Raw genomic sequence first — 14,943 nt, 5'->3', positions numbered from 1 at the left:
ATGAAAATAACTGCAGAGGGCCTATTGGCCCATACGGGGTCTTCAAGTGGATAGAATGTAGGTATGCGTTAATTGGCTGTTCATTGCTGGTGTTGACTTTTTGATGTGTAGTGCCTCGCTGATGTCGAGCCTCCTGCTATCGCTGAGTCTATCGATGATTTCTCTGTTGTTTGTTAAGATTTCTCTGGTGATGGTCTGGTTGTGTGAAGAGATTATATATTCCTTGACGGAGCATTGTTGTTTGTGCATTGTTAATCGCCTGGAAAGAGATGTTGTTGTCTTACCTATATACTGAGTTCTTTGGGGCTTACAGTCCCCAAGTGGGCATTTATTGGGATAGACGACGTTGGTTTCCTTCAAGGCGTTCTGCTTTGTGTCTGGGGAGTTTTTCATGAGTAGGTTGGCCGTTATTTTGGTTTTATAGTAAATTGTCAATTGTATCTTCTGATTTTTGTCTGTAGGGATAACGTTTCTATTAACAATATCTTTCAGGACCCTTTCCTCCATTTTATGGGCCTTTATATATATATATATATATATATTAGTATATTTTGGTAGCAGTCTTTCCTGTAGACATATATTATTAAATATGACCGAAAAAGTAAGATTAATAATTCTAACACGAATTTTCTCAATCTTTCGTACATTACGCTTCACTGTTGGAGGTAAATCAAAAATTAATTCTCCAAAATTCATTTTTATTTCTAGTCTGACGCGACACGGGCGCGTTTCGTAAAACTTATTACATTTTCAAAGACTTTAGTTCACAAATACACAACTGAATAGAACTTACGTATCTCCGATTTTATATCTACATTTGAGTGAGGTGGGAGGGGTGATGTGGCATTAACACAAGACAGAACAAGAGGGAATATTAATAGGGTATTAAAAGTATCAACACAAGACAGAACACAAACAATGGGTATTGAATAGAATTGTTTGTAGAAAGCCTATTGGTCCATATTTCTTGATGCTTCTATATTGGAGCGGAGTCTTGAGGTGGGTAGAATATAGTTGTGCAATAATTGGCTGTTGATTGCTGGTGTTGACTTCTTGATGTGTAGTGCCTCGCAAACGTCAAGCCGCCTGCTATCGCTGTATCTATCGATGATTTCTGTGTTGTTTACTAGGATTTCTCTGGCGATGGTTTGGTTGTGGGAAGAGATTATATGTTCCTTAATGGAGCCCTGTTGCTTATGCATCGTTAAACGCCTAGAAAGAGATGTTGTTGTCTTGCCTATATACTGGGTTTTTTGGAGCTTACAGTCCCCAAGTGGGCATTTGAAGGCATAGACAACGTTAGTCTCTTTTAAAGCGTTCTGTTTTGTGTCTGGAGAGTTTCTCATGAGTAGGCTGGCCGTTTTTCTGGTTTTATAGTAAATCGTCAGTTGTATCCTCTGATTTTTGTCTGTAGGGATAACGTTTCTATTAATAATATCTCTCAGGACCGTTTCCTCCGTTTTATGAGCTGTGGAAAAGAAGTTCCTGTAAAATAGTCTAATAGGGGGTATAGGTGTTGTGTTAGTTGTCTCTTCAGAGGTTGCATGGCTTTTCACTTTCCTTCTTATGATGTCTTCGACGAAACCATTGGAGAAGCCGTTATTGACTAGGACCTGCCTTACCCTACAGAGTTCTTCGTCGACTTGCTTCCATTCTGAGCTGTGGCTGAGAGCACGGTCGACATATGCGTTAACAACACTCCTCTTGTACCTGTCAGGGCAGTCGCTGTTGGCATTTAGGCACATTCCTATGTTTGTTTCCTTAGTGTAGACTGCAGTGTGGAAACCTCCGCCCTTTTCCATGACTGTTACATCTAGAAAGGGCAGCTTCCCATCCTTTTCCATCTCGTAAGTGAAACACAGCACGGAACTCTGCTCAAATGCCTCCTTCAGCTCCTGCAGATGTCTGACATCAGGTACCTGTGTAAAAATGTCGTCAACATACCTGCAGTATATGGCCGGTTTCAAGTTCATGTCGACTAAGACTTTTTGCTCGATGGTACCCATATAGAAGTTTGCAAACAGGACACCTAGGGGAGAACCCATGGCGACCCCATCTACTTGCTTATACATGTGCCCATCCGGGCTCAAGAAGGGTGCCTCTTTAGTACAAGCTTGGAGTAGTTTCCTCAGAATATTTTCTGGTATGTCAAGAGGAGTACAGGCTGGATCACGATACACTCTGTCGGCTATCATTCCGATTGTCTCGTCCACAGGTACGTTGGTAAACAGCGATTCTACGTCCAACGAGGCTCTTATCCCTGTGGCCCGTGTGCCCCGCAGTAAGTCAACAAATTCCTTTGGAGACTTCAGGCTGAAGGCGCAAGGAACATAAGGAGTCAGCAGGCCGTTGAGTCGCTTCGCCAGTCTGTACGTGGGTGTGGGTATCTGGCTAATGATTGGCCGAAGTGGGTTTCCAGGCTTGTGCGTCTTGACATTTCCATACGCATATCCAGGTTTATATTCCCCAATGATCTTTGGCAGGTGGAGTCCGGATTTCTTGGCATTCACAGTTTCGATCAGTTTGTTGACCTTTGCTTTTAATTCGGCTGTAGTGTCCTTCGTTACCCTTTGGAACTTAGTTTGGTCAGAGAGTATGATGTTCATTTTCGCCAGATATTCGTCTTTTTTAAGAATGACATATATTGGCGACTTGTCACCTCTCCTGACAACTATCTCCTTGTTCTCACGAAGGCTTTTAGCTGCCGCTTTAAGCTCGGGGGACAGTATGGTGCTTCTGTAGTTGCCTCGATTCTTTCCTCCTTCTGCAATAAGTTCTGCTTGTAAGGTATCTTTGGTAGTGACCTTCTTTTGTGTCTCGAGGTCGAATATGTCGTCCAACAGAATTTCCAACTCTACTTTCCGGGCCATCTCACTCGGTCTGGACATAACATGACAGTTTATGCCCAGATTTAGGAGAGTGACTTGGTCCTCAAGAACTGTGAACGCCAAGAAATCCGGACTCCACCTGCCAAAGATCATTGGGGAATATAAACCTGGATATGCGTATGGAAATGTCAAGACGCACAAGCCTGGAAACCCACTTCGGCCAATCATTAGCCAGATACCCACACCCACGTACAGACTGGCGAAGCGACTCAACGGCCTGCTGACTCCTTATGTTCCTTGCGCCTTCAGCCTGAAGTCTCCAAAGGAATTTGTTGACTTACTGCGGGGCACACGGGCCACAGGGATAAGAGCCTCGTTGGACGTAGAATCGCTGTTTACCAACGTACCTGTGGACGAGACAATCGGAATGATAGCCGACAGAGTGTATCGTGATCCAGCCTGTACTCCTCTTGACATACCAGAAAATATTCTGAGGAAACTACTCCAAGCTTGTACTAAAGAGGCACCCTTCTTGAGCCCGGATGGGCACATGTATAAGCAAGTAGATGGGGTCGCCATGGGTTCTCCCCTAGGTGTCCTGTTTGCAAACTTCTATATGGGTACCATCGAGCAAAAAGTCTTAGTCGACATGAACTTGAAACCGGCCATATACTGCAGGTATGTTGACGACATTTTTACACAGGTACCTGATGTCAGACATCTGCAGGAGCTGAAGGAGGCATTTGAGCAGAGTTCCGTGCTGCGTTTCACTTACGAGATGGAAAAGGATGGGAAGCTGCCCTTTCTAGATGTAACAGTCATGGAAAAGGGCGGAGGTTTCCACACTGCAGTCTACACTAAGGAAACAAACATAGGAATGTGCCTAAATGCCAACAGCAACTGCCCTGACAGGTACAAGAGGAGTGTTGTTAACGCATATGTCGACCGTGCTCTCAGCCACAGCTCAGAATGGAAGCAAGTCGACGAAGAACTCTGTAGGGTAAGGCAGGTCCTAGTCAATAACGGCTTCTCCAATGGTTTCGTCGAAGACATCATAAGAAGGAAAGTGAAAAGCCATGCAACCTCTGAAGAGACAACTAACACAACACCTATACCCCCTATTAGACTATTTTACAGGAACTTCTTTTCCACAGCTCATAAAACGGAGGAAAGGGTCCTGAGAGATATTATTAATAGAAACGTTATCCCTACAGACAAAAATCAGAGGATACAACTGACGATTTACTATAAAACCAGAAAAACGGCCAGCCTACTCACGAGAAACTCTCCAGACACAAAACAGAACGCTTTAAAAGAGACTAACGTTGTCTATGCCTTCAAATGCCCACTTGGGGACTGTAAGCTCCAAAAAACCCAGTATATAGGCAAGACAACAACATCTCTTTCTAGGCGTTTAACGATGCATAAGCAACAGGGCTCCATTAAGGAACATATAATCTCTTCCCACAACCAAACCATCGCCAGAGAAATCCTAGTAAACAACACAGAAATCATCGATAGATACAGCGATAGCAGGCGGCTTGACGTTTGCGAGGCACTACACATCAAGAAGTCAACACCAGCAATCAACAGCCAATTATTGCACAACTATATTCTACCCACCTCAAGACTCCGCTCCAATATAGAAGCATCAAGAAATATGGACCAATAGGCTTTCTACAAACAATTCTATTCAATACCCATTGTTTGTGTTCTGTCTTGTGTTGATACTTTTAATACCCTATTAATATTCCCTCTTGTTCTGTCTTGTGTTAATGCCACATCACCCCTCCCACCTCACTCAAATGTAGATATAAAATCGGAGATACGTAAGTTCTATTCAGTTGTGTATTTGTGAACTAAAGTCTTTGAAAATGTAATAAGTTTTACGAAACGCGCCCGTGTCGCGTCAGACTAGAAATAAAAATGAATTTTGGAGAATTAATTTTTGATTTACCTCCAACAGTGAAGCGTAATGTACGAAAGATTGAGAAAATTCGTGTTAGAATTATTAATCTTACTTTTTCGGTCATATTTAATTATATATATATATATATATATATATATATATATATATATATATATATATATATATATATATATATATATATATATATATTACAAAACGCGTTCAGACGTCAGATAATTAACAAATCAATTTTGGATAATTGATATTTTTATTACCACCGACAGTGAAGAAAAACAAAAAATATTGAGAAAATTCGTGTTAGAATTATTAATCTTACTTTTTCAGTCATATTTAACAACATATGTTTACAAGAAAGACTGCTACCAAAATATACTAGTATATATATATATATATATATATATATATATATATATATATATATATATATATATATATATATATATATATATATATATATATATATATATTAGACAACACCCACCAGTGGGGCTCGAACCCAGAAAGCACAACTACCTTCCAGTAGCTGCCATAACTAGTTCGCCTTAGTCCACTGCACCAACATCAGACTCTTAAAAGAGATAGAGAGTTGGAGGTATTTACCTAAAATTTCTCTATCTCCCAAGGTCACCAAAGTGGTGAGGGATTAATTCACGTTCTTTCATCAAGCCACTGTCAATGTGAGAAAACTCGTGTCTAAAACTGCACTAACTTGCTTAATCCACAAGTGAAGTTTAACAAACTTTAGACAACACCCAGCAGAAAAAACGAAAACTCCTCCCACTTGAAGGATTCTAATCCAGATAGGAATCCACGCACCTTAGCATATCCAGTATTATACCGCTAGACCACACTGACTGCACAAAAAGGTTTGAAGCTGTGGGATCCAACCCAACCCTCAACAGCACTTGGCAGTTGCGACGGTTCTGGAACCAAGCATATTGCCGTTTGCCTTTCCATTGGAAACTTTCATTAACATGGAGAGTGGGGACCTGCTTCATGGGTGGCAGCTTCTCCATACTGATCTACCCAGGCTTTAAACCCCTGGAGATGACACGTCTCGACAGAGTATGAACTCTAAATGACGTGGCCAGGATTCGAACCCACGCTGGTCAGGGTCACCCCTAAACGTACACAGTACTGTGGCCACCTCACCAATGATTATTGTTGGTGAAGTGGTCAATAATAACTAATGATTATAGAAGGGTATATTTTCTACAATGTTGTGTTCCGTGCTGGAACATCTTGAGGTAAGGAATGAATATACAAGGTGTAACTTGATCTTAAATACACATGTGAAAGAGATGAAGTTGTGTGGGTAAGATGAAGTAATCACACACAGGTAAAGAAATAGAGGAATAATGGGGATGGAAGCCCGTCGAACACTGGGTAAGGCGGTGGACGGGGAGAACTGGGTGGAGATGATGTTACCCCGGCGCTGTGTGGCGAGGTCTGGGTCTCAGCGTAGGCAAGGTATCCAAGTCATTGCTCGGGTATATTTAGGGCGGGTCTTTTGTCTTGTGAGTATAGCTTCCAGTATTTGCTGTCTCTCTGGTCAGTGGTGGATGCCAGAATATTCACATGAAATATATGAGTCTCTATGAGCAGGCTTCAGGTAAGCTGAGGTAGGATAACAGCTCTTGCTTGCAGTTGCACTACGCAATTCATTTGACAGCTCCTATGGACCCTAAACCTTAGTCTTAGTTAAAGAGAGAGGGAGAGAGAGAGAGAGAGAGAGAGAGAGAGAGAGAGAGAGAGAGAGAGAGAGAGAGAGAGAGCGAGAGTGAGGGGCAGAAGAGAGAAAGAAAGATACAGCTGTGAGCTGTTGCTTGTGTGGTCTGTGGCTGCTGGAGGCTTCGATGGTTCGAGTGAATGAAGGTGTGTGTGTGTGTGTGTGTGTGTGTGTGTGTGTGTGTGTGTGTGTGTGTGTGTGTGGGAACGTCTGTTTGATGTGATAGTCCAGACAGGGAAGAGGGGAGAAGGGAGAAGGGAGAGTGGGAGGGTATAGTGAGAGGGGAGCGGGAGTGGGAGGGCAGGGAGAGGGGAGCAGGAGTGGGAGGGCAGGGAGAGGGGAGAGCAATAGTGATGACCGGGGGGAGAGAGAGACTACCAGTACCACCCCCGGTACCAGCCCTGGTGGACAACACTGGTCCACCTTAGGAACCAAGACATTCAGGTGTGATAACTCTTAAGTATTGTTATTGTTGTCTTTGTCACACATTCTAACGAGATTATGATTGTTGTAGTGATTAGTAACGAGCAATCACTCGTTAGTGTGTAACGAATTAATGTGTAGTGTGTAAGTGTGTACGTACATGGTGCTAGTGGTGTCAGTGTGTACGTACATGCTGCTAGTGGTGTCAGTGTGTACGTACATGCTGCTAGTGGTGTCAGTGTGTACGTACAGTAAGAGGGTGTGTACGTGTGTCTACAGACTCGCCGTGCCAGCTTGACTGTAAGCCTGACAACGAGTTCTACAGCGTGAAGCTGGAGGAGACAGTGGTGGACGGCACGCCGTGCAACCCGGGCTCCAGGGACCTGTGTATCCACGGCGCCTGTAAGGTGAGCCTCCTGCCTCCTGCCTCCTGCCTCCTGTCTCCTGCCTCCTGCCTCCTGTCTCCTGCTTCCTGCCTCCTGCCTCCTGCCTCCTGCTTCCTGCCTCCTGCTTCCTGCCTCCTGCCTCCTGCCTCCTGCTTCCTGCCTCCTGCCTCCTGCCTCCTGCCTCCTGCTTCCTGCCTCCTGCCTCCTGCTTCCTGCCTCCTGCTTCCTGCTTCCTGCCTCCTGCCTCCTGCCTCCTGCTTCCTGCCTCCTGCTTCCTGCCTCCTGCCTCCTGCTTCCTGCCTCCTGCCTCCTGCTTCCTGCCTCCTGCCTCCTGCCTCCTGCCTCCTGCTTCCTGCCTCCTGCTTCCTACCTCCTGCTTCCTGCCTCCTGCCTCCTGCTTCCTGCCTCCTGCCTCCTGCTTCCTGCCTCCTGCCTCCTGCCTCCTGCCTCCTGCTTCCTGCCTCCTGCCTCCTGCTTCCTGCCTCCTGCCTCCTGCCTCCTGTCTCCTGCCTCCTGCTTCCTGCCTCCTGCCTCCTGCTTCCTGCCTCCTGCCTCCTGCCTCCTGCTTCCTGCCTCCTGCCTCCTGCCTCCTGCTTCCTGCCTCCTGCTTCCTGCCTCCTGCTTCCTGCCTCCTGCCTCCTGCCTCCTCTAGTGGCTACCTACATGTGCCTCCAAGGAGCGTGATCTAGCTCTGCAGCCCCGCCTCACTGTTTCCCCGGGGCTCTGTCTGTTGTTTCAGTACTCTTAGTTGGCATACCTGCATGATGGGGTTCTGGAAGTTCTTCTACTCCCCAAGCCCGGCCCGAGGACAGGCTTGACTTGTGAGAGTTTGGTCCACCAGGCTGTTGCTTGGAGCGGCCCGCAGGCCCACATACCCACCACAGCCCGGTTGGTCCGGAACTTCTTTTAGAAAACAGTCTAGTTTTCTCTTGAAGATGTCCACCGTTGTTCCGGCAATATTTCTGATGCTCGCTGGGAGGACGTTGAACAACCGCGGACCTCTGATGTTTATACAGTGTTCTCTGATTGAACAGGGCGTGGGGTGGGGATGGGCGTGAGGTGGGGGTGGGCGTGGGGTGGGCGTGGGGTGGGCGTGGGGTGTGCGTGGTGGTGGGCGTGGGAATGGGCGTGGTGTATGCGTGGGGTGGGCGTGGGGATTGGCGTGGGGTGGGCGTGGGGTGGGCGTGAGGGTTGGCGTGGGGTGGGGCGGACGTGGGGTGTGCGTGGGGTGGGGCGGGCGTGGGTGTGGGGTGGGCGTGGAGTGGGCGTGGGGGTGGTCGTGGGGCGGGCGTGGGGCGGGCGTGGGGGCGGGTGTGGGGGCAGGCGTGGGGTGGTCGTGGGGCGGGCGTGGGGTGGTCGTGGGGCGGGCGTGGGGCGGGCGTGGGGCGGGCGTGGGGCGGGCGTGGGGCAGGCGTGGGGTGGTCGTGGGGCGGGCGTGGGGGCAGGCGTGGGGCGGGCGTGGGGCGGGCGTGGGGGCAGGCGTGGGGGTGGTCGTGGGGCGGGCGTGGGGTGGTCGTGGGGCGGGCGTGGGGGTGGTCGTGGGGCGGGCGTGGGGCGGGCGTGGGGTGGTCGTGGGGCGGGCGTGGGGGTGGTCGTGGGGCGGGCGTGGGGTGGTCGTGGGGCGGGCGTGGGGTGGTCGTGGGGCGGGCGTGGGGCGGGCGTGGGGTGGTCGTGGGGCGGGCGTGGGGGTGGTCGTGGGGCGGGCGTGGGGGTGGTCGTGGGGCGGGCGTGGGGTGGTCGTGGGGCGGGCGTGGGGCGGGCGAGGGGTGGTCGTGGGGCGGGCGTGGGGCGGGCGTGGGGTGGTCGTGGGGCGGGCGTGGGGGCAGGCGTGGGGTGGTCGTGGGGCGGGCGTGGGGTGGTCGTGGGGCGGGCGTGGGGCGGGCGTGGGGCGGGCGTGGGGCGGGCGTGGGGGCAGGCGTGGGGTGGTCGTGGGGCGGGCGTGGGGCGGGCGTGGGGCGGGCGTGGGGGCAGGCGTGGGGTGGTCGTGGGGCGGGCGTGGGGCGGGCGTGGGGCGGGCGTGGGGGCAGGCGTGGGGTGGTCGTCGGGGGGGCGTGGGGTGGTCGTGGGGCGGGCGTGGGGGCAGGCGTGGGGTGGTCGTGGGGCGGGCGTGGGGCGGGCGTGGGGCGGGCGTGGGGGCAGGCGTGGGGTGGTCGTGGGGCGGGCGTGGGGCGGGCGTGGGGGCAGGCGTGGGGTGGTCGTGGGGCGGGCGTGGGGCGGGCGTGGGGCGGGCGTGGGGGCAGGCGTGGGGTGGTCGTGGGGCGGGCGTGGGGTGGTCGTGGGGCGGGCGTGGGGGCAGGCGTGGGGTGGTCGTGGGGCGGGCGTGGGGGCAGGCGTGGGGTGGTCGTGGGGCGGGCGTGGGGGCAGGCGTGGGGTGGTCGTGGGGCGGGCGTGGGGCGGGCGTGGGGCGGGCGTGGGGTGGTCGTGGGGCGGGCGTGGGGCGGGCGTGGGGGCGGGTGTGGGGTGGTCGTGGGGCGGGCGTGGGGCGGGCGTGGGGTGGTCGTGGGGCGGGCGTGGGGTGGTCGTGGGGCGGGCGTGGGGGCGGGTGTGGGGGCGGGTGTGGGGGCAGGCGTGGGGTGGTCGTGGGGCGGGCGTGGGGGCGGGTGTGGGGTGGTCGTGGGGCGGGCGTGGGGCGGGCGTGGGGGCGGGTGTGGGGGCGGGCGTGGGGTGGTCGTGGGGCGGGTGTGGGGTGGTCGTGGGGCGGGCGTGGGGGCGGGTGTGGGGTGGTCGTGGGGTGGTCGTGGGGTGGTCGTGGGGCGGGCGTGGGGCGGGCGTGGGGGCGGGCGTCGGGGCGGGTGTGGGGGCGGGCGTGGGGTGGTCGTGGGGCGGGTGTGGGGTGGTCGTGGGGCGGGCGTGGGGGCGGGTGTGGGGTGGTCGTGGGGTGGTCGTGGGGCGGGCGTGGGGCGGGCGTGGGGGCGGGCGTGGGGGCAGGCGTGGGGTGGTCGTGGGGCGGGCGTGGGGCGGGCGTGGGGCGGGCGTGGGGGCAGGCGTGGGGTGGTCGTGGGGCGGGCGTGGGGCGGGCGTGGGGGCAGGCGTGGGGTGGTCGTGGGGCGGGCGTGGGGCGGGCGTGGGGCGGGCGTGGGGGCAGGCGTGGGGTGGTCGTGGGGCGGGCGTGGGGTGGTCGTGGGGCGGGCGTGGGGTGGTCGTGGGGCGGGCGTGGGGGCAGGCGTGGGGCGGGCGTGGGGCGGGCGTGGGGGCGGGTGTGGGGGCAGGCGTGGGGTGGTCGTGGGGCGGGCGTGGGGTGGTCGTGGGGCGGGCGTGGGGGCAGGCGTGGGGCGGGCGTGGGGGCGGGCGTGGGGTGGTCGTGGGGCGGGCGTGGGGTGGTCGTGGGGCGGGCGTGGGGTGGTCGTGGGGCGGGCGTGGGGTGGTCGTGGGGCGGGCGTGGGGGCGGGTGTGGGGGCGGGTGTGGGGGCAGGCGTGGGGTGGTCGTGGGGCGGGCGTGGGGTGGTCGTGGGGCGGGCGTGGGGGTGGTCGTGGGGCGGGTGTGGGGGCGGGTGTGGGGTGGGCGTGGAGTGGGCGTGGGGGTGGTCGTGGGGCGGGCGTGGGGCGGGCGTGGGGGCGGGTGTGGGGGCAGGCGTGGGGTGGTCGTGGGGCGGGCGTGGGGGCAGGCGTGGGGTGGTCGTGGGGTGGTCGTGGGGTGGTCGTGGGGCGGGCGTGGGGGCAGGCGTGGGGTGGTCGTGGGGCGGGCGTGGGGCGGGCGTGGGGCGGGCGTGGGGGCGGGTGTGGGGTGGTCGTGGGGCGGGCGTGGGGCGGGCGTGGGGTGGTCGTGGGGCGGGCGTGGGGCGGGCGTGGGGGCGGGTGTGGGGGCAGGCGTGGGGTGGTCGTGGGGCGGGCGTGGGGTGGTCGTGGGGCGGGCGTGGGGGCGGGTGTGGGGGCGGGTGTGGGGGCAGGCGTGGGGTGGTCGTGGGGCGGGCGTGGGGTGGTCGTGGGGCGGGCGTGGGGGCGGGTGTGGGGTGGTCGTGGGGCGGGCGTGGGGCGGGCGTGGGGCGGGCGTGGGGGCGGGTGTGGGGTGGTCGTGGGGCGGGCGTGGGGCGGGCGTGGGGTGGTCGTGGGGGCGGGTGTGGGGGCAGGCGTGGGGTGGTCGTGGGGCGGGCGTGAAGGCGGGTGTGGGGTGGTCGTGGGGCGGGCGTGGGGCGGGCGTGGGGCGGGCGTGGGGGCGGGTGTGGGGTGGTCGTGGGGCGGGCGTGGGGCGGGCGTGGGGTGGTCGTGGGGGCGGGTGTGGGGGCAGGCGTGGGGTGGTCGTGGGGCGGGCGTGGGGCGGGCGTGGGGGCGGGTGTGGGGGCAGGCGTGGGGTGGTCGTGGGGCGGGCGTGGGGTGGTCGTGGGGCGGGCGTGGGGGCGGGTGTGGGGGCGGGTGTGGGGGCAGACGTGGGGTGGTCGTGGGGCGGGCGTGGGGGCGGGTGTGGGGTGGTCGTTGGGCGGGCGTGGGGGCCGGTGTGGGGGCGGGTGTAGGGTGGTCGTGGGCTGGGCGTGGGGCGGGCATGGGGTGGGCTTGGGTCGGGCGTGGGGTGGTCGTGGGGTGAGTGTGGGGTGGGCGTGGAGTGGACGTGGGGGTGGTCGTGGGGTGGGCGTGGGGCGGGCATGAGGGTAGTCGTGGGGTGGGTATGGGGGCGGACGTGGGATGGGCGTGGACATGGGGTGGGCGTGGGGGCGGGCGTGGGGGCGGACGTGGGATGGGCGTAGGGCGGGCGTGGGCATCATAACATGATGTTTAACAGTGATAAATTTCAGATACTCAGATACGGCAAAAATGAGGATCTGAAACATAATACAGGGTACAAAACACAATCGATCTGCCCATAGTAGAAAAACAGCATGTCAAGGATTTGGGAATAATGATGTCCGACGGCCTAACGTTTAAGGAGCATAACCAAGTTAATATTGCGTCAGCCAGAAAAATGATAGGATGGATTACGAGAACTTTCAAATCCAGGGATCCCATCACAATGGTTGTACTCTTCAAGTCACTTGTGTTGTCCCGTCTTGAGTACTGCTCAGTACTCACTTCCCACTTCAGAGCAGGAGAGATTGCTGAAATAGAGGGAACACAGAGAACATATACGGTACGCATAGACGAGATTAAACACCTAAATTATTGGGATCGTCTCAAAGCTTTCCAAATGTACTCACTAGAAAGGAGACGAGAGAGATACCAAATAATATAGACATGGAAAATACTGGAGGGCCAGGTCCCAAATCCACACAGTAAAATAACAACGTACTGGAGTGAACGATATGGAAGAAAATGCAAGATTGAACCTGTGAAGAGCAGAGGTGCCATAGGCACAATCAGAGAGCACTGTATAAACATCAGAGGACCGCGGTTGTTCAACGTCCTCCCAGCGGGTATAAGAAATATTGCCGGAACAACCGTGGACATTTTCAAGAGAAAACGAGATAGTTTCCTCCAAGGAGTGCCGGACCAACCGGGCTGTGGTGGGTATGTGGGCCTGCGGGCCGCTCTAAGCAACAGCCTGGTGGACCAAACTCTCACAAGTCAAGCCTGGCCTCGGGCCGGGCTTGGGAAGTAGAAAAACTTCCAGAACCCCATCAAGCAAGTATCAAGCAGGGGGTGGGCGTGGGGGCAGGCGTAGGTTGGGCGTGGGGGCGGGCGTGGGGCGGGCACCGTGACAGACGCCAGAGAGTAAGGGTGACCCTCAGGGTCCTGACACTCGCTTGACGTAATTGATGGTTGGCGAGGCCCCAGACACGGCCACTCATCCCCCAGTGTTGCACACCTTCCCGGGCCCTCCTCCTCATGAGTCTCTGATGGTGCTAGTAGTGGTGGTGGTAGTGGTAGTACTGGTAGTGGTGGTGGTGGTAGTAGTGGTGGTGGTGGTGGTGATGGTTGTACTGGTGGTGTTGGTGATGGTAGTGGTAGTAGTGGTGGTGATAGTGATAATAGTGGTAGTGATAGTGGTGGTGATAGTGGCAGTAGTGCTGGTGGTGGTAGTAGTGCTGGTGGTAGTAGTGGTGGTGATAGTGGTAGTAGTGGTGGTGGTGGTAGTAGTGCTGGTGGTAGTAGTGCTGGTGGTAGTAGTGGTGGTGGTGGTGATGGTAGTAGTTGTGGTGATAGTGGTAGTAGTGGTGGTGATAGTGGTAGTAGTGGTGGTGATGGTAGTAGTGGTGGTGATAGTGGTAGTAGTGGTGGTGATAGTGGCAGTAGTGGTGTTGGTGATGGTAGTGGTGGTGATAGTCCTAGTAGTGGTGATGGTAGTGGTAGTGATGGTGGTGTTGGGGATGGTAGTGGTGGTGGTAGTTGTGGTGGAGGTTGAAGAACACCAGCCGGGGACTCGAGCACACTCTAGCTAGTATGTGGCCAGTGGAGATTTGTATATTTCAGTAATAAAGGAAGAAAGGCCCAACTCTCTTGGAGTGCATTCCTTCCCACCGACAAGCGAGCTACAACCACACCAAACAATAATAGAACACCTTTACGGGAAACAGAACAAGTGCGGATAGCCTCCTTAGTGGCAGCGTCCAGATGCTCATTTAAGGACACACCAATATGGCTGGGAACCCAGCAAAACTTCAGTCTTAAATCTGGCGGAGATATCAAACAGCTGACCAGACCACACACTAGAGGTTGAAGGGACGACGCCGTTCACAATCGACTTGAGAATGGTCCAGGACGGACCGAAACGTCGTCGTCCCTTCAACCTCTAGTGTGTGGTCTGGTCAACATACTTCAGCCACGTTATTGTGACTCATCGCCTGCATATCAAACAGCCACTGTTGAATATCGACGACCACAGGATAAACTGGATTAAAGGACTTCAGAGCCATGCGGGCGCTGCGAGTCAATTACACCGACAAAGAAATGTTGACAGCAAGAGAGGTGTTGACGAAGAGCATAGAAAATAGCATAAAGTTCAGCCGTGAAGATGCTAGTCTCCGGAGGCAGGTGACATATATAGGCGTGGTCAGGAAATACAACGGAGTAGCCTACACCGTCGGCACACTAAGACACATCTGTGAAGACGGCAACGGAGCTGGAGTGTGAAGAAAAGTGTGAAAGGAAAAGGCGTTTCAGAACTGAAGGAACGGTAGAAGCCTTTGCTATGTGGGTCATGATTTTGCAAAACTTAGGAAGTGGGTCCCTACATGGGGGGCAAGGATGTTACGACACGAGGAGAAATATTGGTAACAGGAACTGAGAGAGAACCTTGCAAGCGAGACAATTGTACAGAAAGGGGAAGGTGGTGAAAGGGAACAAGAGGGGGTAATGGTCAAAGCACGACATAAGCGAGAGTGAGGGTATTGTAGGTACCGCGCTAAGTAGCGAAGACAGTAGCGATCACGACGATCCTGTAGAGATAGGATCCCGGTGTCAACATACAGGCTCTGGGTAGGGGATGAACGAAAGGCACCAGAGCTGAGGCATAACTCAGTATGAAGAGTATCAAGACACCGAAAAGTAGAAGGAGAGGTAGACGAGTAAGCAGGGCAACCATAATTAAATTTAGACAGCACCAGAGAGGAGAGTGCATCTACGAGCTCCTCCAGGAAGTATGTGACAAGACCTTAAGAAAGTTAAGAGCCTTAGAGAATTTAACTTGGAGGTAAGAGATAGGGGGTGACCAAGACAAACGAGTGCCAAAGAATAACCCCAGAAGTTTAGCAGACTCTTTATACAAAAGAGGAAAAAGAA

At 55.0% G+C, this 14,943-nt stretch overlaps 1 protein-coding gene across 1 annotated transcript in view; it reads left to right on the top strand.

Moving 5' to 3' along the window:
- Positions 1-14,943, top strand: part of LOC123745205 (uncharacterized) — a 296,446-nt gene that overhangs the window by 229,369 nt on the left and 52,134 nt on the right. The window contains exons 13-14 of the mRNA XM_069300385.1: positions 7,190-7,489; positions 8,331-11,811. Coding sequence (XP_069156486.1) covers positions 7,190-7,489; positions 8,331-11,811 — 3,781 coding nt within the window. The remainder of the gene's footprint in view (positions 1-7,189; positions 7,490-8,330; positions 11,812-14,943) is intronic.

This window comes from Procambarus clarkii, chromosome 44 (genome assembly GCF_040958095.1).
Source record: "Procambarus clarkii isolate CNS0578487 chromosome 44, FALCON_Pclarkii_2.0, whole genome shotgun sequence".
NCBI lineage: Eukaryota > Metazoa > Arthropoda > Malacostraca > Decapoda > Cambaridae > Procambarus > Procambarus clarkii.
This window is presented reverse-complemented; position numbering and strand designations above follow the sequence as displayed.